General features: G+C 38.6%; 4 protein-coding genes across 5 annotated transcripts; 1 reads left to right on the top strand and 3 right to left on the bottom strand.

Moving 5' to 3' along the window:
- Nucleotides 1-1,830: 1,830 nt before the first annotated feature.
- On the bottom strand, nt 1,831-3,837 carry LOC148409313 (uncharacterized). Its single transcript, XM_088439621.1, has 4 exons — nt 3,590-3,837; nt 2,736-2,795; nt 2,595-2,672; nt 1,831-2,408 (listed from the first exon to the last, which is right to left on the bottom strand). The coding sequence occupies exons 3-4, from the start codon at nt 2,668-2,670 to the stop codon at nt 1,831-1,833; spliced, it is 654 nt and encodes a 217-aa protein (XP_088295747.1). The 5' UTR covers nt 2,671-2,672; nt 2,736-2,795; nt 3,590-3,837.
- A 915-nt stretch (nt 3,838-4,752) lies between these two features.
- Nucleotides 4,753-8,133, bottom strand: mrpl38 (mitochondrial ribosomal protein L38). The gene is made up of 9 exons (XM_088439188.1): nt 8,041-8,133; nt 7,619-7,807; nt 7,356-7,487; nt 7,016-7,218; nt 6,866-6,938; nt 6,741-6,786; nt 5,259-5,417; nt 5,044-5,180; nt 4,753-4,949 (listed from the first exon to the last, which is right to left on the bottom strand). Exons 1-9 carry the CDS (start codon nt 8,123-8,125, stop codon nt 4,813-4,815), a joined length of 1,161 nt encoding a protein of 386 aa, XP_088295314.1. The 5' UTR covers nt 8,126-8,133; the 3' UTR covers nt 4,753-4,812.
- A 232-nt stretch (nt 8,134-8,365) lies between these two features.
- On the top strand, nt 8,366-14,836 carry trim65 (tripartite motif containing 65). Of its 2 annotated transcripts, none has more exons than XM_088439186.1 (8): nt 8,366-8,717; nt 8,812-9,233; nt 9,339-9,434; nt 9,516-9,698; nt 10,737-10,905; nt 10,976-11,065; nt 11,228-11,445; nt 13,138-14,836. In XM_088439186.1, exons 2-8 carry the CDS (start codon nt 8,814-8,816, stop codon nt 13,444-13,446), a joined length of 1,485 nt encoding a protein of 494 aa, XP_088295312.1. In that variant the 5' UTR covers nt 8,366-8,717; nt 8,812-8,813; the 3' UTR covers nt 13,447-14,836. The 2 variants fall into 2 exon arrangements, with proteins under 2 accessions (XP_088295312.1, XP_088295311.1); XM_088439185.1 differs by having other exon boundaries at nt 8,367-8,717; nt 9,516-9,746.
- On the bottom strand, nt 14,791-20,187 carry wbp2 (WW domain binding protein 2). Its single transcript, XM_088439189.1, has 8 exons — nt 19,937-20,187; nt 19,229-19,337; nt 18,228-18,363; nt 18,059-18,151; nt 17,789-17,929; nt 17,595-17,717; nt 17,455-17,534; nt 14,791-15,684 (listed from the first exon to the last, which is right to left on the bottom strand). The coding sequence occupies exons 1-8, from the start codon at nt 19,993-19,995 to the stop codon at nt 15,637-15,639; spliced, it is 789 nt and encodes a 262-aa protein (XP_088295315.1). The 5' UTR covers nt 19,996-20,187; the 3' UTR covers nt 14,791-15,636.
- Nucleotides 20,188-20,414: the final 227 nt, after the last annotated feature.

Genomic DNA, 20,414 nt, shown 5'->3' with positions numbered 1-20,414 from the left:
TCATCATCAGGATGCACATCTGTTCGAAAGGAAACAAATCTTAACATCCAAACAGACTTATTTTAGAAATGGCGTTCTCACCTTGCACCGCTTTAAACCCAGCATCAGATTCAGCTTGTCCAGTTGGAAGACAGAGACCTGTGGAGACACAAACTAATTTGAACATTTTGGGACCTAAACCACCCATTTCAAGCACAAACATCACTTCAGGAGAGAGTGAGAGACAGAAAACAAAATAATAAAAGTCTGCCCACCTATGCCAAGCAAGATGGCAGGACAGAACAGGACAACAAAGGGCCAAACGGGAGCCATTGCTTCAGTGACAGTCAGAAGAAACCAATTAACATTGGCTTTTATGGTAGGTGACAAGTTTCCACAGCTGGTACTAACTGGCTCTAATTAGCTTTCCTGTACCACCTGTGCAACACAATGAAAACAAACAAAAAAAAGGGGTCTACCTCTGATTTCTAGGATTCAACTCCATGCTGAACTCTGTTACGAACGCTTTTTGATTATTGTTTGTGTATTTGGACTATATTGTGTTTAGTAGCACGTGAAAAATGAGAACATGAATTTTGCATTAGATTTAAAAAAATGGAAGAAAGCTGACTAGGTTTGAGTATTTTTGTTATCTGTATTTGAAAATGATCAGGTAAAGTATTACTTTTTCTCACATTTTACTTGCAATCCTAATATTTGAAAACTTTATACTCCTTTTTTTTTTTTTAAATAGAGTGTTTAGTGTTTTCAGCCTCTTGTGATGACAACGGGTCATAAGTAACATAATAGACCAGAGGTGTCCAGTCTATGGCCTGGGAGCCATTTGCGGCTTGCCATCCTTATTTTAGAGGCCTGCGGCATATACCAAAATTGTATTTTGACACGGCCCACAAATGCTTTACAAAAATTAATGAAAAGGATTGATGGTAGTGTGAGAAGTGTGGAAAAATTCCCAATTTGCTTAACACCTTAAACAGATGGCCTAGACATAGTTTATTTTTAAATAACTAAATAATTATATTGACTATGTAATTGGTTAATTGACTGATTAATGTATACAGTGTTTAATCATTTAAAGTAAAACAATATGTGATGGTCTTTATACCTTGCTATTTTTCTGTCTGTGGTCGTCAAATGAAAAAGTTTGGACACCCCTGTATTAGATATAACTGGGAAGTATCAACAATGATGGCACAAGAGATTCAGAGGTAAAACATTCCTCATCCCTGGCTTTATTTTAATTTTATTAAAATGTATATTAGGTATATTAGTTAAGTATTAGTATTAAGTATTAATAGTATATTTTCTATAATTTAATATTTGCCAGAAAAATCATTTTGAATTTCTCTTCGGTGACGCTCGAGGCAATTGACATGCTTTATAGTAGATTACTGGTCTCCCCCAGTCGTGGAGACTCGTAAACAATGTCATTACAGTACCGTTTTGGCATATAAGCCTGGCATATGCAAGTATGCTAACAAGCTATGCTGGTAAATGTGTGGATAAACACACAGTAGCAAATCTGGAGTAAGGCTAGACAGACTTTTTGTCAATGTAATAAGACCTTTTGACATTCTTAAACGTAATGTGTTCGTTCAGCCTGGAGAACAGATTGCATCTTAAAATGCATTCATGACACTGGAATGTAACATCTCAAAAACCATTACAAGTTTTTCCTCCATAGAATAGATAGCATACTTAGCCTAAAATTGAGAGGATTATTAACTATATAAAATTGGCACACTTGCATCGTTAAAATTCACACTACACACAATAGTTAGTGCATGTTAGTAGTTTATTACAAGATATGTAGTTGCATTAATGAGCATGTCAAAGGTCATCAAGTATATCATAATCATCTGAAAATTCATCACCCATTAGATTCCGAAAATCCATATCATCATTTTGGTAGTTACTGCTCTGGGCCTGTTTAAAGTCCTTGGTCATGTTGTGGTTCATTGCGGAGCTTGAGTTGGTTGTGTGGTTCCAGCTTGTAGATTCGTGCTGATGGCTGACAATCATATTGTGGATCTGGTCCTGGTTAAAATCCTTGCTCATGTTGTGACTCTGGTTCGGTCTAAAGTCTTTCTTCATGTTGTAGCTCATTGCATAGGTTGAGTTACCTGTATGATTCCAGCTCATTGATCCCCGCTGATGGCTGATGCTGTGACTCTGGTCCTGCCCCAAGTCCTTGGACATGTTGAGGCTCTGATCCTGTCCAAAGACCTTGCTCATGTTACGGCCAATCAAATAACTCGAGTTACTCGTTGTGGTCCAGTGCACAGATTCCTGATGATGGCCCATACTTATATTGTGGCCTTCTCTCATATTGTATTTGCTCATGTGAGCAACTTCTCCCTGGCTAAGCACAGAATCAAGTTCCACTTCCATTTCAGTTGACAGTAGATCTGGGACCAAGGAGAGACAAACAAACTATTAACTACAAATTAAAGTTCAAAACGTTTTTGTACTATGACTGCATCATTTGTCATGACATTTACTCACATGAAGTGAGATTTGTTTTCCTACTTCGAACAAGGCCCAGGCTACATTTAAAACAAACAAAAATCTTTCATATCCTCTTGTTTCCTCACCTTCTTGCACTAACGCAGAATTCAGAGTCTGGAGGTATTCAATAACCCTTCGAAGTGAGTCATCATCAAGTTGCATACCTGTTCAAAATGAAAACACATTTTAACATTGAAGCAGTCTTATTTTCCAATTGATGTCCTTACCTAGCACACCATTTTTAATGCCAGAATCAGATTCAGCTTGTCCAATTGGAAAACAGAATCCTGTGGATAGACATGCCATTTTCATCATTTCAGGACACAAAGCTCTTATTTCAAACCCAAATTTTACTTGGAGGCAGAAATACCCAGAAAGCATTGCTCACCTATGTTCATCAAGGTAGCAAGTGCAACAACAGCATCAAACCAAACAGGGGCCATCGCTTCAGTGGCAGTTAAAACAAAACCCAATTGATGTGCTTTTATAGAAGGTGAAGTCCACAGCTGGTGCTAATGAGCTCTAATTAGCTTGCTTGTATTACTGTGCAGCACAACAGATAAAACATGTCTACCTCAGTTGTTATGGGTTCAAATCTACTGTATATTGAGCATGTACTTTTTTTTCTAATTCCGTGTTTTTATTTAAAGTTTGGCTGAGTAGCCCTTGAATTTAAAATTTACACCTTGGATTTTGCTTTTCATTTAAAAAAAGGAAGAAAGCTGACAATCGTTTTGAGTATTTTCGTCATCTGTCGTTGACAGTTTTCAGATAATATTTCTGACATTTTAACTATACTCCCTAAATTTTTCCTTTAAATTTTTAGTTTGTACTCCTTACTTTATCAGAATTACATTTTCAACCTCAAAGGATGACCAAAAAGGACAAAAAAATTGTCAAAAAATAAAAAAAGACAAATAATACACGTAACCAGGAAAAATCAACAATGACGACGCAACAGATTTGGAGAGGCAAGGCATTCCTCATCCATGGCTTTTTGGTTAGTGCTACTTGTATACAATATACATGCATACAATTAAATAACATCATAAATAAAAAAATATATAAAGGATTTATTTACCTTTGAGTGACGCTTATTATGGCCATATTGCCTAGTAAGGGTAGCCTAGGCTAGGCTATCTTAGCTTTCTTCTTATTTCTTGATTATCTCCAGCATCGTTTCCATATAAATCATCTTCTTACTTCTCTCTTTAACATCACTCGTGGATAACCATTCATGTTTGAATTAAGCACTAAAATGCATAATAAATACGATATTGAAAGCACTCTCACAGGAGATCAAGTCTTTAGGCAGCCATCTTAGTGACCCCGTGCTCCGATCAATAGCAGACCAGCATCTTTGTGACTTCATCACGCTGACCAATAGCAGACCAACATTGTAGTGACGCGTTGCAGGGGAGGCAGCTTGACGCCAACAGGGAGGCAAAACAAACACAACCAACCCCACAGGTCATGACAGTTGTTGATGTTAAAGCGTAAAGCGAGATGAATGCCTTAAAGGGATAGTGTGTAAGATTTTGAGCGTTTTTCATTACAGACAGCAGGAGGTGCTGCAGGTGCTGCATTTACCAATGTGCTTAGCTATAACAAACATGGCCGCCTCCGGAGAAGTGCCACCCCTCATGTAATATAATTTAATGATAACTAGACCGATGATTATATTTAAAACATACTGTTGGTCATTAAGAACACATTCATTTGCAAGTTTTTGAAATTTACAATCATTTATTTTAGTCCTTTTTAATGAAAAATTGTGTTGATCTTACACACTGAGAAAAATCTCAGTATTCCACATCTCAGTATTCCACATCATAACATGAAAAAAACGTAAACCAGGGATGCCGTGACCCGAGGATCCACTGTAATTCATTTTTTTTTACAATTTATTTTTTTGCCCCGTTTAAATCTGTATTTTGTTTTAAGCCTTATGATCCTAATGATGAATTCACTCAACATGGACGGAAACATATTACGGTAGTTTATTACCCATCACTGGACAATTCCATCCGTACATCCATCCGGATATATTTTTTACAAAACATAAAAAAAAAAATTAAAAAAAAAATAAAAGTTAAAACTAATAACAAAACAAAATGTAGTAATTACAACTATGACGCAAATGTCTTCATTGTAGCACAGAGATGTTTATATCACTCATACCAAAGCATTTTAATAATATTCCTCATATCGCAAACAACACATACAAAAAGACACTACCAGACATTTGTCAGGATTTGAACATGTACACGTTTCTTTTATTTATTTTTTAAAAATGTTTGGTCATCAGTATATGCCGTAGGTTTGCTCCTGGTCATCCCTGTATCTGTCCAGGTAACGTAAGGGTTGTTTATGGGGGTACTTTACTTGTGGTGGATGGTACACCGGAGGGCGGATGAATTCAAATACTGGCTCCCTCATGTCTGCAAGTGAAAATATCAGTTAATTCTGAATAAGTAATCACCTATTCCAAATTCAAAAAACTTGTCTTGGATGCCGCAGTGTAGTGTTACTCACTGAGAGTGTTGTGAAAGGTGCTGGTGACAGATTGATCCCATTGGCACTGGAAGAACGCCAGACCTGCTGGTGTTATGTTGTCCTGGTGCTTTCTATAGAAATCCACGGTTTTGAATGTACGCTCTGCCAGTGAATGACTAGACACAAAGAGCCAATGATGGTTTACTGTATTTGGTATGTGTGTAAAAGGTTTTGAGATGTGATGGTAAACTCACCACGGTGAAGGCCTCAAATCTTCCTGGAAGTGTATGGGCCCCTCCTGCTGGAAAAGAACGTAAATGTAGCGGTGGCAGCCCGTTCCTTTTGCAGGAAAAGGAGGAAGATAGTGACATAGTTCTTCTCCCGCCTGCACTGCTCCACCTGGTATGTTCCCACTGGAGAAACATGAGTTCATCCATAAGCATTTTCATATAGTATTACCCTCTCTTAATTTTCCCTTTCCCTTTTTTTGTGTGGAAAAAGTACACTTAATTTTCTTTTTGGAAGATTTTTTTCCAGCTTGATGATAGAAATTGTCGATGATATTTTCCCTTTCACTGGGCATCAATTGAAAGCATATGTGACTGTTGTTGCTTAAGTGCATGAGACAGGCTCAGCCCTAATTTCAGCAAAGTCAACAAATATGTTTGGTTAGGTGTGATTTAATTATCAATCTTTGCAGTATTTTGATGAAAACATGTCCCAGACTGGTTTTAATTGTTATTTAATTAGCGATCTTTACATGGAATCAAGTCACAGATAAATACTATTAAATCACCAACATTATCACAAACAGCTTCACTTTAAGGGGTACTAAACTTATTTGACTATTTTCTGCAGTAAAGGGTTGATTATTTGTCCGTAACTTCACGTACAATTAACACCTTCAAAAACAGGTTTCCACTTCCTGTCGACTGAAAATGACATCAAATATGCTCAAGGCTCAGGTAAGCACCAATCACGGTTCAAATTTTGCAGAGTTTGGCATCTACGAGCACAACTACAACCATGTGTGGTGTCATTTTCAGGTGATAGAAAGTGGACATTTCTAATTTTCAAGGCATTTTTTGTATGTGAAAAAGAATTTTAAATTCCCAAATAATTTAAATTAAACATTAAGAAAACATTGGGGATGGGCGAGTATTGATGTCCAATATTGGGATTGGGCCTAATTTAATTGTATCAAATTTTGTGATGGCAGCCAATAATATGCTGCGTTCTTGGAGCAGTTTTAAAATGAAAAATTAGAAATTACAAAGTGGAAAAATATTAACTTGATACAATCCATCCATGAATGTTCTATCACGGTTTATCTTCACTAGCGTCTCTTGCTTGCTGGTGCCAGCTGTCTACAGGAAGTTGGCTCGTTGAACTGGTTGTCGGCCAATTGCAGGGCACACGGAGACGGACAACCATTCACGCTCCTAAGCACATCTACCATACAGGATTTTGTAATGTGGGAGGAAGCCGAAATGCGCACCCAGAGGGGCTCGGGGAGAACACGCAAACTCCACCCAGGGAGCAAGCTGGAATTGAACTCGGGACTCTGAACTGTGAGGGAGGATTGCTAAAACGTGTGATTGAAAATCCCCGCAGAATATTAACTTCTTACTGTAGGAAATGGGCAAATAGGTTTCTTATACCTTTAAGCACAACACTTGTGCTTGTGAAGTAAAATACATAAATAACATTGATCCAAATTAGGGGGAAGGACTTACACAAGCCAGTGCAGGTATTCTGATTCATTATCAAGAAGATGCTCATCTGAAATGCACAAAACATAGGTTTGAAATTCAAAAACAGTATCCTCGTGGTTGTGTCGCATTGAAACAGGCTGCCTGACCTGGGGATGTGAGCAGGAGGGTCCAAAGGGAGTCTTCATCTGCAATAAAGCTGACCACGGGAGCAGATGCTGTCTGGTTGAGAAAGTAAGGCACAGATTAAAAAAAAAAAAAGGAAATAAGACAAGAATGCTGTGCATTACTGTTCATACTTCTGTCGGCGTTAGTTCATTCCCATAATGTACTTGACCACTCGTCCCTTGGCCATAGTTGATACGCAGTGGGATTTGTGGCAAGAAATATGCCCTGGGGAAAAGATCTCTGAAGACTCCATAGTGATCTGCCAGTCTACATATATGAAAAGGACCAGTGTTTTTCTCCCATATTTCTTGAACTTGATCGACTGATATCTTGACTGGGGGATGAAAAATGAAATTTAAATTACAAACAAGTTTATGTCATCATCACCCGTGTCACAAGCGGGTTACATCCTAAAATAGTTGCCAGCCAATCTCAGAATAACATCCGTCCCCACATTTAGGCCCAACATACATGTGCGTAAACGACAGGCTCTCTCCAGTTCGACATTCTTCTTGTTCTCCTTCATTATCTGCTTCCTCTCCCTCAATTGATTGGCTCTCAGGGGTTCATCAAAAGGTAGGCCGATGTTCACTCGCACGACACCTGACAAAAAACAAAAAACACATGTCCTCAAAATATGACTGCTAAAACGAGGTACACACATAACCATGTCCCCTAAAATTTGCTATGATTGTACAGTAAACTATGTGGCAAGATCCTCGATTATTTCTCACCATGTTCAGGATCCTCTTTCTCCATATATCCTCTATAGGTCTTCCACCAGACGGGTTTGTTCTTCGCCAATTCAGCATGTTTTAAGTAACGGTTGTAGCTGCGATATTTCTCTAATGTGTCGATGTTTGCTACATCAATGTCTTCATTCGGCATCGGACCCAAAGGAGGGCGCCGTCGACAGAGGGACGCTGTCATGTGGGAAAATAGAAATACTGTAATTAGTACCAAATTTAGATAGATTATTATTCTTGTGCTGCTTCTTGTTGTTATTGTTGTTATTCCGATTATAACACAGGACGAGCCGATATTGCCAGCAAAATCTGACTGATGCAGCATGGACACAATAAAATGAAATACACTCCTCAAAAATGTACATCAAAGCCACAAAAAATGTGCATTAAACAAATGACAATATTTGTACCTGTTGTGACAAAATTCACTGCATTGTTGACCTTTATTTCACACCTATTCCTTAGCACACTAGAACACACTATGCGTAGCGCCATCTTGGATGGAGAGTACTCTACGGTGGCTGAGAAGATGAGTTCATGATACCTCGTTTGTTATTGAGATGCTGAGTCGCACGGACAATATATTTGGGCATTATACTACAACAATTACAAGTTAAAATAATGATGTTTACACACGATTTAATGTTATAAACACTGTGCATGTTTTTAAATTAATAATACGCTAATGCGGCGTGCAGCACAATCACGGGACTAAGCACGACATGCAATTTTCTTGGCAGTCCATGAAGGGATCGTCTTGTGGTCGCTAGGAAAGGGGCATCTTACGCTGTCATCTGTCTTGATACACTGTATTTTGCCGAGAGGTGGTAGTGATTTATATCGTTCGTTTATATTAGGCCTATTCGGAATAAATGATGATATCCGCATTTAGTATGTTTCAGTATATGTGTTTTGGTTTGAAACGCCCCGGTTAAGGCTAACATTAGCTTTCTCATTGCTAGCTGCGCTTGTCTGGTTTTAAACTGCTTTGTTGGCGAACCATCGGAAAACACAAATTTTGGTAGGGCGATTAGTTATTTATGACGCTTTCAGTTATTTTGATTATCTTCTACCACGTGCACTACAGGTAAGGTAACAGAAGTGACCTGATTGTTATTGTTTTGTTTTTTTTAACGTGCTCATTCATTGTCACGTACACAATATTTTTATTTTTTTTCCAGAGATGGATTCTCAGAGCTCAAACCTAATCTGTGCCATATGTCTTGAACGATTTGATATTCCTGTCACCATCCAGTGTGGGCACTCATTCTGTGAGAAGTGCATCACTACCCATTGGGACACAAAAAGCTTGTCTGATATTGGACCGGATTGTCCCACCTGCAACGAAAAGTTTGCCACCAGGCCCATTCTTAAGCGCAATGTGTCCTTGTCACTCTTGACTGAAGCAGCAAACAGCAACACCGGGTCATCCTGCAAAGACTGCAGCGGGGCGGAAGGTGGATTCATGCTTTGCGATCAACATCACAAGCCTCTAGTGTATTTCTGCAAGCGGGATAAATTGTCAGTGTGTTGCGAGTGTGCCAATGGAAAGTGTAAGGACCATGACAAGGACTTGTTGGAGACAGAAAAGAAAAACCAAAAGGTACATACTTGATAATTGGCGACGATGTGTCATTGTGATTAGCACAACTGCCTCTTTTCTGGGAGAATGAGTGTGTGCATGTTTTTTTTCCTTTTTATAATGCAGCTCTTACTGGAAAAGAAGAATGAGGAGGTGACAAAACTCATTGAAGAAACCAAGCAAAGTATTAACAATCTTACAGAAAATATCAACCAAGCTCAGGTAATGTTTGACATTCATCATCTACTACTAGTAGCAGTGTCCCTACCTTATTATCATGATTTTTTTTTTTTTAATATTCAGGAGATAATGCAGCAGACATCTAATCGGGTCACAGCCAAGTTTAGCACCTTGATAAAAATATTGACTGAGCGACAGGAGGCCACAGAGCGCTTCATGGAGCAGCAGAAAGAGGCGTCCATCTTGGAGGCAACAGCGCGTCTCTCTGACCTGGAGGAGAGTGCTCAAAAGCTGAGAGCCAGCCAGGTTAATATAGCAGCCCTCAACGATCTCTACGATGCCCAGCTAATCAAGGTTTGGAACGTCTTCGTTTCAGACTCCCACTTGGACTGATGAAAAATCAATTTACTGCATTTCTTTTCTGTTTGACTCAAATGTGTCAACACACTGTCATCTCTTTATCATCTGTTTATTTAGAGACTAGAGGCTAATACAAATCATCAGATAAAGAATCATCCTTACCTTTGATTGTGTTATTTGGACCATACTGTATAGGATAAAATGTTGACAGGAGCACAATTATGCCATAAGAAGGGGAAACAACTCAGACAGTTGTGTTGGTTTTTTCATTAAATGTAGCTCATTAAATGTAGCGGACCGGAACCACAATGGGAGTTGTTATCAGTGAGATGGGACAGGACAGGGTTTTTTTAATTTATTTATTTTTCTCAATTGCAAGTAGTTGCAGTATTTTTTCTGTGGGATGGTACAGGAGTGAAAATCCTCTCTTGTATCTTGCTCTAATACATACAACTAGAATAACTAGAAGTACGCACTATTTTAGAGGTGTCCAAATTAATCAATTACTAATCAACGACAACTAAAGAGGTTATCAAATTCAACTGTTTATTTTTTACTGTTTACTTTAGTAATTACACATGTCATGACTGTCCAATGAAAACACATGGTGTGTATTGTATATCGAGCAACATACTGCAACGGTTATACGGGGGTAGGAGGTGGGGCGAAAACGAGACAAGAGGCAATGTTAGCTTGGGAGTAGAAGCTAAAACTGATATTGCAACAATGACATGATTTGGAGTTTCAATGCTTAGTTGAATGTTGAATGAACAGTTGATGTTAATTTGTCTAAAAGTCGTAAAAGTCATTTTATATATATATATATATATATATATATATATATATATATATATATATATATATATATATATATATATATATATATATATATATGTATATATATATATATATATATATATATATATATATATATATATATATAGGATTGACAAAAAAAATGTTAACCCCCACTATCATTTTTAGGAATCAATGCTCATAGAAGTTCCATGCCTCAAGAAAATTCCTACAGATGTAACACCCCACCTGCAGGATCGATTAAGCGGCATCACAGAAGTCCTGACTCGAATCACCAAATTGGTGGTCGAGGACCTTGAAAGAGCTGTCTGCACCGTTGTGGGTCAGGACATCGAAGGTAAGCCTTCAACTGCCCTTCTTCTCTTTTTCTGTCTTGCAGTCTGTGTATTCTCATGGTTCTCCTCCAGGTTCTCCCCAGGAGAAGAGGCCCATTCTGGCTGTGGTTCCCAGTCCAGCTGCTCCGAGCCACCCTGGTGGGAAGGAGGGCCTCAGTGCTTGTATGTTCTTCCTTTTTGGATTTTAACTTAAATGAAAGAACCAATTTTCTAAAGTTAATAGAGAATTGCCCATACGATGTTGATCATTATTTTCTCTCATGAAGGCTGCACTTCATCACTAAGTCCAGTTACAGTTTAATGATTACAGATCTATCCCTCCAGACAGATGCTCTCTGACCTTTGACCCCAACACAGCCAATGGCCATCTGGTATTGTCACAAGAGAACCGGAGAGCGGAGCACCTGACTTCAGGTCTGCGTTCTGTGGTAGAGCACGAATCCCGCTTTGATCACACCTGGCAGGTGCTGTGCAACCAGGGTTTAAAACATGGCACGCATTACTGGGAGCTGGAAGTGTCCAAACCATGGGCCTACCTGGGGGTACACACCACCTTTACATATTTTAAATATACATTATACATGATGTGTTTTCACAAAACCAGGCTTGTGTCCGAACTTTGAGATAATAGTATCTTCTTATTCTACACCAAATTCCCTTTAAAATGACATATACAGTAATACTTGGCTGTAGTACACAAATTGATGACAGCAAATTGTTATAACAAGTTGAATAATCCCAAATTGACGTCAACCAGTACCTTAGGAAAAGGGTATTGAACCCTGAGAAAGTGATAAATGACCACTGGAAAGTAAATTATAGAGGATAAGAACATCGTCTTTAAAATCTGAGGAAACCCAAAACTTCTTTTCCATGAAGCTTACAATTCATTCCTGAGGCATCATCAGCCAAAGTTTGCCAGTTTTAATGTTGCTTCCTGTGCATGTTTCTTTAACCTCTGGTGGAAATTTTGACCCATCCCTGGCCTTTAGATGTTTTTGATGTGTGATATCAAAGGAACAGCATACAAAAAAACACTAGGAGTCTAAACTATTGCATAGATTGTTAAAACATGTCGACTTTCAATTTGCTGTTCTGCCGTCTTTTAAATGCTTGCAAAGGGGAGGTCCAGAGTTTCACCCTGCCGATTTCAAATTTAGCCCATGTCAGACTCATTTACAGTCATAAAAAATTGGAAATATTGTCAATTTTGGACATATTGAAAACACGGTTTCATCATGCATTCACCCGATTTTTGCATTAATCTTTTTCAAAGGCAACTCGCAAACAGGGTGCAGTAGAATTTTTTGTGTTGTTAAATTTATATTTGACAATCATACGACCCTTTCAAAGTCATTATCACCCAACTTGGACTGATTTTGAAAGGGTCGTAACTTCGTCAAATATAAGTATATATTTACTTTCAAGCCCTCAAAATGTTCAGTGGCATCAGCCCTATCCATACACATAGACTTCACTCATGCTGAAGTCTGTGCCATACATATATACGTTTTTTTGTGGATGGGAGCCTATGCCCCCTTTATGTACAAAAATTATAAAAATGTGATAATAGCATTAGCAACTAGCCTGTATATTTGAATATTTGTGAAATTAAAATAGAAATATTTCTATGTAATAATTACAGTATTTTGACTTTTGAAGACTTTTGCATTATGCGAGTCCAGGCTAAGCCAATCTTAAAGTCATTGAAAGGCTTGCAATTGTCATAAGTTGGGGGCTAGCACCACCCGGTGGTTTTGGGCTATCAACACAAAGTTTTATATAGGGCCCCCCATTCGTGACAGTATTTCCAATTTTTGATGGCAGTAAATGAGCTCGACATGGGCTAAATTTGACACCTATAGGATGTACCTCTCGACTTCCCGTTTGCTAGCATTTAGAGGGGACTGCAGTGTGTCATCTTGAAAGTCGTTCTTTTTTGACAGTCTATGCTATTTTTTAGCCTCCTAAATGTTTTTTTTGTATACTTTTCCTTTGATATCACACATCAAAAAAGCCAGAGTTAGGTAAAAAAAAATCTCCAAGGGGTTAATTAGGCTGTTTTTGTAGAAATCCCAAAATGGACATTTGTGTGTAAAATTAATTTTCTGATCCCCTGACATAGGCCTGGTTTCATGGAAAGTCATCACATATGAACGTCTATTGTTTGGAACGTTGGGTAGTGCAGTGAGGTACCGATGAGTAAGATATCATTTTTTCCCTTTTCTTCTCAGGTCACCTACAGTACCATCCCCAGAAAAGAAAAAGGTCGGAGATGCATGCTGGGTATGAACGAACTGTCCTGGAGTTTGCAACTGGACGAGAAACAGCTCAACGCCTGGCACGACGGCCGCAAGGAGACCCTGGTGGGATCCTCTCAGCACGGCCGTATCGGCATGCTGCTGGAGTACGATGCGGGAATGCTCACATTTTATGGAGATGGACACATCAGGCTGCATGCCTTCCACTGTGCCTTCACCCAGGAGCTCTTCCCTGCTTGTTGGATAGGAGAGGGTGTCAGCATCACGCTATGCTCCGCATGAGTGCGCAGAACCTGATTGTTTTGCTTTTTATTTAAAATGAGAAATAAGCAATTACGTTGTACTTTTTTTTTTTTTTTTTATCCCTGCCCAGTCTGTCAAAAATGCAGACACTATCAGCAGTTCTCAAATCGGGCTACGTGAAGGCACTTCAGGGTTACGTGAGAATCCTGCAGGTATCAGCATACAATTTTCTTTTCAAATTGAATACAAATTTATCGGAACATGCATCAACTTGTTGCTAAAATGTTTTATAGTAACCTATATTTTGTTAGGTTTTATATGAATGCACATTGTCATTCGCGACACAAGCAAGCCAGAAATAAAAGATAATGTCACATTATCTATCTTCTGGAATTACTGGATAAAATACACTAAAGACACCACCACAAATATAGTTCCAAAATTTAATTAATTTAGACATGGATGGCAGTGCACAAGTTGTATTTTTCATTTAAAAATTATTTCTGCTGATTAGGGTGAACTTGAATAGAAAAAATATTTCGCAGTGGTTATAGTGTTGATAAAGTTTGGAGGAGTTTTAAAATGTGCCTTTTATTGAAATACAGTAGGTACAGTGCATTTGATCCCTAAGCAAAACTTTCTACCGCCATGAACAAGCATAAAAATTGGAATGGTCTTTGTAAATCCGTAAATTTGTATAGCCATCCATTTAGAGCTGGGGTAAGCTAAAGCACACTTTTGGAAAGGTGTGTAAGGTCCATTTAGAGGGAATTGGCAGCTGTGTGAAAGACTGTTCTACCAATGTGACCCATTTTATCAGTTTTTTTTTTTAATTCCTTCCACTATGGAGTGATTTTGTTTACATAAGGGGAAGCCATTGCTTTCCTTGTTTAAAAGTGCTGCACGGCGTTGTCTGTGGCATTGCTGCATGCAATTTCACAAGGTGTTCCTCATACGAATTTAACGTAACACCCTTTTATACATATATTTTTAATTTTGGTGCAGCCTTTTGGCCTTTTTGAATGTGAACGGTTGATATATGACTCCGTTTTTTGTTTTTTTTTTAAACTTTCATGCCATCCATTGTGGAGTCACACAAACTTCAAATCACATTGGAAGTGAAGGAGCTGTGACTTTTGTTATCATTCCGTGTTTGTTGATCATTCTGTATTCATATTAAGTGTAACATGACTTGTAATATTTTGTCGGCTTACATCTTCAAATCATGCTTAGGGAATTTGCACAAGAGTGTGACGAAAAAAACGGCGGCGCAAAGTATTCAAGGGCGAAGCGTGAACTAAAGCACAACTATCCCTGCAATGTTTGTTGTACAGTATAGCACTTCTTCCAGTATGTAAATCACACACACACAAAACTCACAGATTCACACATGAAACAGGATTTGTTTAATAAACGCTTATTGGTTGCACTTGTCGTTAATTATTTTAAAGCTTCATACATTTCAGCCATGCCTGAGCAAGCAAGCGCACCAAGCATGTTTGAACATACAGTGCACAGATGAGTTACTATATTAGGAAGTACAGGTGATTTACAGCAAAAGCCTTAAATTTGGAATTGAGATTGGATTTTGTAGTCTACAGTTGTTTTTGAACTTTCAAAAATGGTGACAACCTTGCTTCTGGACAAAATAACCAACATAATCCATCCTGTCTGTACATCACCTCTGACGCACCTTCCACTGTCTGATTTTAATCCTGGATCAGGGACTCCCTGCTGGACTATACAGTCCTCTCATCAAGTGTCAAAGCAGACAAGAAACCATGTACGTCCTTGATACATGGAACAAGCTATATATTATCTTCGAAATATGTACAGTTAAATGGTAAAAAAATAAATTACATCATTTAGCTCACTGGCTAGACTTGCAAAGTGTACCATAGGAGTCAGTAATCGCTGATTGTTAGTTGTACTGTACAGTACAACGTTACATAAGTTATAGCAAGGCTAAATTAAGCATACAGGGAATCTTGCAACCCTCTCAAGACAATAAAAAATAACATCTCTCATGAATTGCTCTTATGTCCAGTTAAATCACTTGAAAACGTCATCCATAAGGTATGTGACATGATGTTTAAAGCATGAATGAGAATAAAGGAACGAGTGGCCGGGAACGTCTTTCGAAAGACAAGAGGAACGATCCGAATAAATTCAATTGAAATGGTGATCACTGTAGATGGGAGTCCACAGGGAGGTGGAAGTAAGGCAGGTCTACTGGTTCTTTTTGTCTTCTGGAGGAGAGTAGGGGGGAGGCTTATCCTGCACACACACAAAATGAAACAAAGCAACAACAATGACCAATATTGCATGAAATAGGAAGTCAGCACAACAAAACAGAATGATCCATGAACTAAAATGTATCTCATTACGCTGCTTCAAAGCAGGCTTTGTCTTATTGTCCTGGACAGGCTAACCAAAAGCATAGCAAGTAGAGATGTCACAACACTTAAAAGAATGCTATTTGAGCACAAATGGTGCAGCAACATATGTAGACTGACAATATTACAATACTCAAAGGCAGATTGGTATTCTTGTAGAAAACTGATTTGATACCCCATTTGACAGCATGTTGCTGCCTGGTGGCCAACTCACTTGCGGCATATGTTTATTCTATCGTGCTAACTAGTGTCCAACTGTATATGTCATAAAAAAGTCAAAGCTTTCTACTTTCTTCACAATGGACTGGTTGACTGCTATCGATGCATTGAGTACCCCTGAGCTAAATAATAACTGATTCATTTGAATGTTGAATCTCTATACTGAACTTTTTAATCTTTTATGTAGAAAATAAAATGGAGTGTTACTTTTTATAATAAAAGAATTAAAAAATTGCATTGGGGAGTTGGAGGAATGGATTTATGGTATTTGCATTCATTTTGAAGACTACTGTTTACATAATGTTAGAAGCATGGAAAATTATTCACAGCGCTTCATTGTTTCCACATTTTAACATGTTACAGCCTCATTCCAAACTGTAACTTCTGAGAAAAAAAAAGTTTACCAGGGACATTTTTTGAATTGATTAACTCATTCATTGCCAATGACAGTTACAGACGTCAAAGATCCATTTTTACTGGCAGTGAATGAGTATTCTGTTCGTCACTTAACGTACATCGAGGGATAACAATACATTACTTGAAACAACTGACACTCATTTCACAGTCAAACATTTAACGCATTCACTGCCAATGACGGCTAAAGATGTCAAAGACCCATTTTTACTGGGATGGCACTGGATGAGTTAAAATAGAAAATTAAGAAATCACATTTACATACGTATTCACAGCCATTGCTTAATACTTTTTGCTCTCAGTCAAGAGCGCTCTGGAGCACATCTTCATCCAGGTTATCCGATCTCTCAGTTTGGATGAGTGATCAGCTCTAGGAAGAGTCCTGGTGGTTCCAAACATATCCCATTAACAAAGATTGGAGACCACTCTGCTCATTGGGACCTTCAAAGCAGCAGAAATGTTTCTGTATCCTTCTCCAGATTTGTGCCTCAAGACAATCCTGTCTTGCAGGTCTCGAGACAAATCCTTTGACTTTGTTTGGTATTTGTGCTCTGACATGCACAGTCAACTGTGAAACGTATAGACAGGTGTGTGCCTCTCCAAATCATGTCTAATCAACTGATTTCACCGCAAGTGGACTCCAGTTAAGCTGCAGAAACATCTAAAGGATGATGAGTGGAAAAAGGATGCACCTAAGCTCAAATTTGAAATTCATGGCAAAGGCTGTGAATACTGACTTTAATAAATGAAAAAACTGCTCCCCCCCATTTTTTTTTCGACATTTTCACAATGGGGTATTGGGTGTAGAATTTGGAGGTAAGATATTAATCTTATACAAAGTGGAATTAGTCTGTAAAAAAAAAAAACTAAACGTGAATGTGAATACTTCCCGGATACACTGTAATTTACTACAACAGAGGGTAGAACGTTTTTATTTTTCAACAGAAAACCTGGAATTGCCGAGAAGTACCGAACTTTAATTACACCGCTGATGAGGCCATTGTTCCTGGAGCCTTACCTCTGGAAGGTACACATGTGTGGGCGGCAGCGTGGAACAGCTGGCAGCACTGGCAGCAGCTTCAGCTGCTTTAGCTTCAGCTGAAAAAGAAAAATCGGCGTTAGTGAAATTGGTCGAGAACCGTTCTTCCAGACGCTCACCGGCAGCTGAAGAGGGGACCGCAGGGTCATGTGGGGGCTGCTGACCCAGAGCAGATGAATACGGAGGTGGAGCCATATAGGGTGCAGTGCTATCGAATGTAGGAGGATTTGGGTAGAAGCCATCTGCGTGATGCAAAAAAAAAATTGAAGTTTGAAGGAACTCCTTTTTTTTTTTTTTTCTTTAGAGAAGCTACCTGGAGCGTTGGGGTAGGAATAGCCTGGAGGGGGTCCAGCGGGATATGCCCCGTTCGAAGGCGGGGGCGGGAAAGCATAGGCTCCGTTCGCCATGAAAGGGCATCCGCTAAATGCCGGAGTGAAAGGTTGACCTCTGGAAACTGAAGAACACAAAGCATCATCGGAAGGAAGGATCTACAAGTCGTTTATCCTGCTCAATGTTATAGTTAGCATTTTTTAGGGAAATGGAATGTTAAATCGAATAAAGAGACACATATGCGTGTCCTCACCCTGAGTGGCAACCTGCATCATGTATTGCCCAAACTCGATGGCTCCACCTGCAGCGAAAATGAGCTTGAAGCTTGTGCTGCCCTCCCAGCCGCCTAAGCACAAAGAACACCGACAAAGAATATATAGAATACTATAAAAGGACATTTTTCCAGTCGCTGGAAAACTGACCTCCAGGCTCCGCACCAATGGTCCCCTTAATGTAATTTGCTCCCAGTACAGGTTGCTTGACCTCACAACCTTTCATCAAATAGAAAGGCATCATAAAGGACCTGAGTGCATCTCGACCTTTAGCCACAAATATCACCTGAAACGGAAAAGAGAAAAAATTCCATCTCAGGATGCACATTGGAGGAGATCAGCATCCAAATTATTATGGTTGTTGAGTGACATTATAAATCAATAGAATATCAGTCACCCTGCTCAAAAACGTATTTATCACTATAAACTAGGGCTGCACAATTAATCGAATTTCAAACGCAATCACGATATTGCTTGCCAAGATTAATTAGGCTGATCCTCGGCGATATTAACTTTTAAAAAGCCTGCTAACTTTATGTCAAATCAAGCACTTTGTCATTCTACCACCAGAGGGCAGTGTTTACCATGTTTTTTAGGACAAAAGACGTTTTTCTCACCCTATTATAATATTTACCAGTGTGAAATGGTGTTGAGTTTCTCACCTGATTCCTAACATATGCAGTGCTAGCTATCAAATGAAACCCAAACTTTCGGTTTGAAATAACCGAAAATGACATTTTGACTTCTAATTGATTAAAATTTGCATAAAAGTAAATGATGTGCTTGGTTCTAAATAGGCTTCATTTTTTTTCATTAGGTTGCACTCAGCAAGTAAGTTAGCTGTGTTGCTCCATCTGCCAAGTTTTTGCCATGCCTTGGGTGGACTTCTTTAAATTATTTACTTTATTTATTCATCTATTTTAGTGTATTATTATTATTCAAAAGTATCAAGTCTTGAAGCCTGATTTATATACTGTTTGTTTAAAAGAAGGGCAATAAATAGGCATGTTTAACCAAACATGATAAATAATCCTGATTTCAATATTGACCAAAATAACAGTGATTATTATTTTGGCCATAATCATGCAGCCCTACTATGATCTACAGTTTTTCACAATTTTCAAACTATGTACACACACATTTGATCTTACCCTGTATGGTGTCAGAAAGACACTTCCCTTCTTGCTCTTTCTGAAGGCCTCGGGTAGACCATCCGTGTCGCTGAAGACCAGCTCCACATTGTCATGGTTCATCAAAACACTGACAACCATGAATACAGCATTATTATTGAATGATTCTGACATTAACAACTCACTCATACTGAGAAGAAATTTGCTTCATCACAAATGATTCTAAAACACAGGTTGGAATGATGAATTAAAAATGAAATGATTACGTCATAATGGCAATTATCAGATGCCATGCAAACAGTGCCATTCACTTACTTTTGAGTTCTGTAAAAGGATTAGGCTTACTGTACATGTTATCTCCAGGCTGACTGATCATACTGATCTGATTCTGGATCAGCTGTTAAGAAGCTATTCTGGTGGCTTCTCGAAGCATCTACTTTTGATTTTACTGCGTTATTACACCGAATTACAATGAACAATAACAGCTTCGTGGTTAGTGTGATTTCTCTATTGGTCATCGCAAATTTGGTGTTTACATTTGACAGGACGCCGTGGTACCAAAATGTTGACGTAACTGGTGAGGTAATCGGAAAACTAAGCTAGCCGAGCTGAAATGCGTCATTACAAATGGGTGCTTTTTAGCCTACCTACGTGCGTAACATGAGACGAAATTGTCATTAGAGTAGTCAACATTAGCGGTGTTCGTTATTGCACGCTGTACGTCACTACCTTTCACTGTTGTTGATAATGACTCCGCCGGACTCCGAATGGTTCTGGTTAAGAGTCATGTCGATGGGCCTCCACGGCAAAGCGACGAACGTGTGCGTTCCCCTGTTCCAAGTTTATCACAATGTAAAGGACTGTCTTCGGCCTCGACACGCTTAAAACATGAATGAAAAGCAGGATTTCAAAAGCTGTTTACGCTGCTAACTTCACGGCTGCACCTGCGCGTAACAGTCGAGGGAAACGCCCACGTATGACGTCAGGTGTACGTCACTCACGCGGACGCTAGTAGATAAATTATTTACTTGAGATATCTCTTTATTTTGTTTGGGAAATTTCACATTTTTTTTTTATTTCTCTAAAAAATCAAAACTGATATTTATTTTTATTTTGAGTCTCTTTGTAAATAAGAAAAGGAAAATGAAAAATGATTCTGGACATTTATTCTAGTTTGTTTAAGTGAAGTTTGTCAATTATATTCTTT

The sequence above is a fragment of the Hippichthys cyanospilos genome, chromosome 17, assembly GCF_059441005.1.
Source record: "Hippichthys cyanospilos isolate Australia breed blue-spotted pipefish chromosome 17, RoL_Hcya_1.0, whole genome shotgun sequence".
Lineage (NCBI taxonomy): Eukaryota > Metazoa > Chordata > Actinopteri > Syngnathiformes > Syngnathidae > Hippichthys > Hippichthys cyanospilos.
This window is presented reverse-complemented; position numbering and strand designations above follow the sequence as displayed.

What these genes read in the sequence shown, in the direction of transcription:
- LOC148409313 (XM_088439621.1), bottom strand. Translation starts at nt 2,670, where the DNA reads ATGCAACTTGATGATGACTCACTTCGAAGGGTTATTGAATACCTCCAG. An exon ending in TTCTGCGTTAGTGCAAGAAG is followed by an intron (nt 2,409 to 2,594) that starts GTGAGGAAACAA and finishes CCTTGGTCCCAG; the next exon opens with ATCTACTGTCAACTGAAATG.
- mrpl38 (XM_088439188.1), bottom strand. Translation starts at nt 8,125, where the DNA reads ATGGCGCTACGCATAGTGTGTTCTAGTGTGCTAAGGAATAGGTGTGAA. An exon ending in GAAAGAGGATCCTGAACATG is followed by an intron (nt 7,488 to 7,618) that starts GTGAGAAATAAT and finishes GTTTTTTGTCAG; the next exon opens with GTGTCGTGCGAGTGAACATC. An exon ending in GAATACCTGCACTGGCTTGT is followed by an intron (nt 5,418 to 6,740) that starts GTAAGTCCTTCC and finishes ATGTTTCTCCAG; the next exon opens with TGGGAACATACCAGGTGGAG.
- wbp2 (XM_088439189.1), bottom strand. Translation starts at nt 19,995, where the DNA reads ATGACTCTTAACCAGAACCATTCGGAGTCCGGCGGAGTCATTATCAAC. An exon ending in ATTATCAACAACAGTGAAAG is followed by an intron (nt 19,338 to 19,936) that starts GTAGTGACGTAC and finishes CATGGTTGTCAG; the next exon opens with TGTTTTGATGAACCATGACA. An exon ending in TCTTTCTGACACCATACAGG is followed by an intron (nt 18,364 to 19,228) that starts GTAAGATCAAAT and finishes TTTCCGTTTCAG; the next exon opens with GTGATATTTGTGGCTAAAGG.
- trim65 (XM_088439185.1), top strand. Translation starts at nt 8,814, where the DNA reads ATGGATTCTCAGAGCTCAAACCTAATCTGTGCCATATGTCTTGAACGA. An exon ending in CAGAAAAGAAAAACCAAAAG is followed by an intron (nt 9,234 to 9,338) that starts GTACATACTTGA and finishes TTTATAATGCAG; the next exon opens with CTCTTACTGGAAAAGAAGAA. An exon ending in AAAATATCAACCAAGCTCAG is followed by an intron (nt 9,435 to 9,515) that starts GTAATGTTTGAC and finishes TTTAATATTCAG; the next exon opens with GAGATAATGCAGCAGACATC.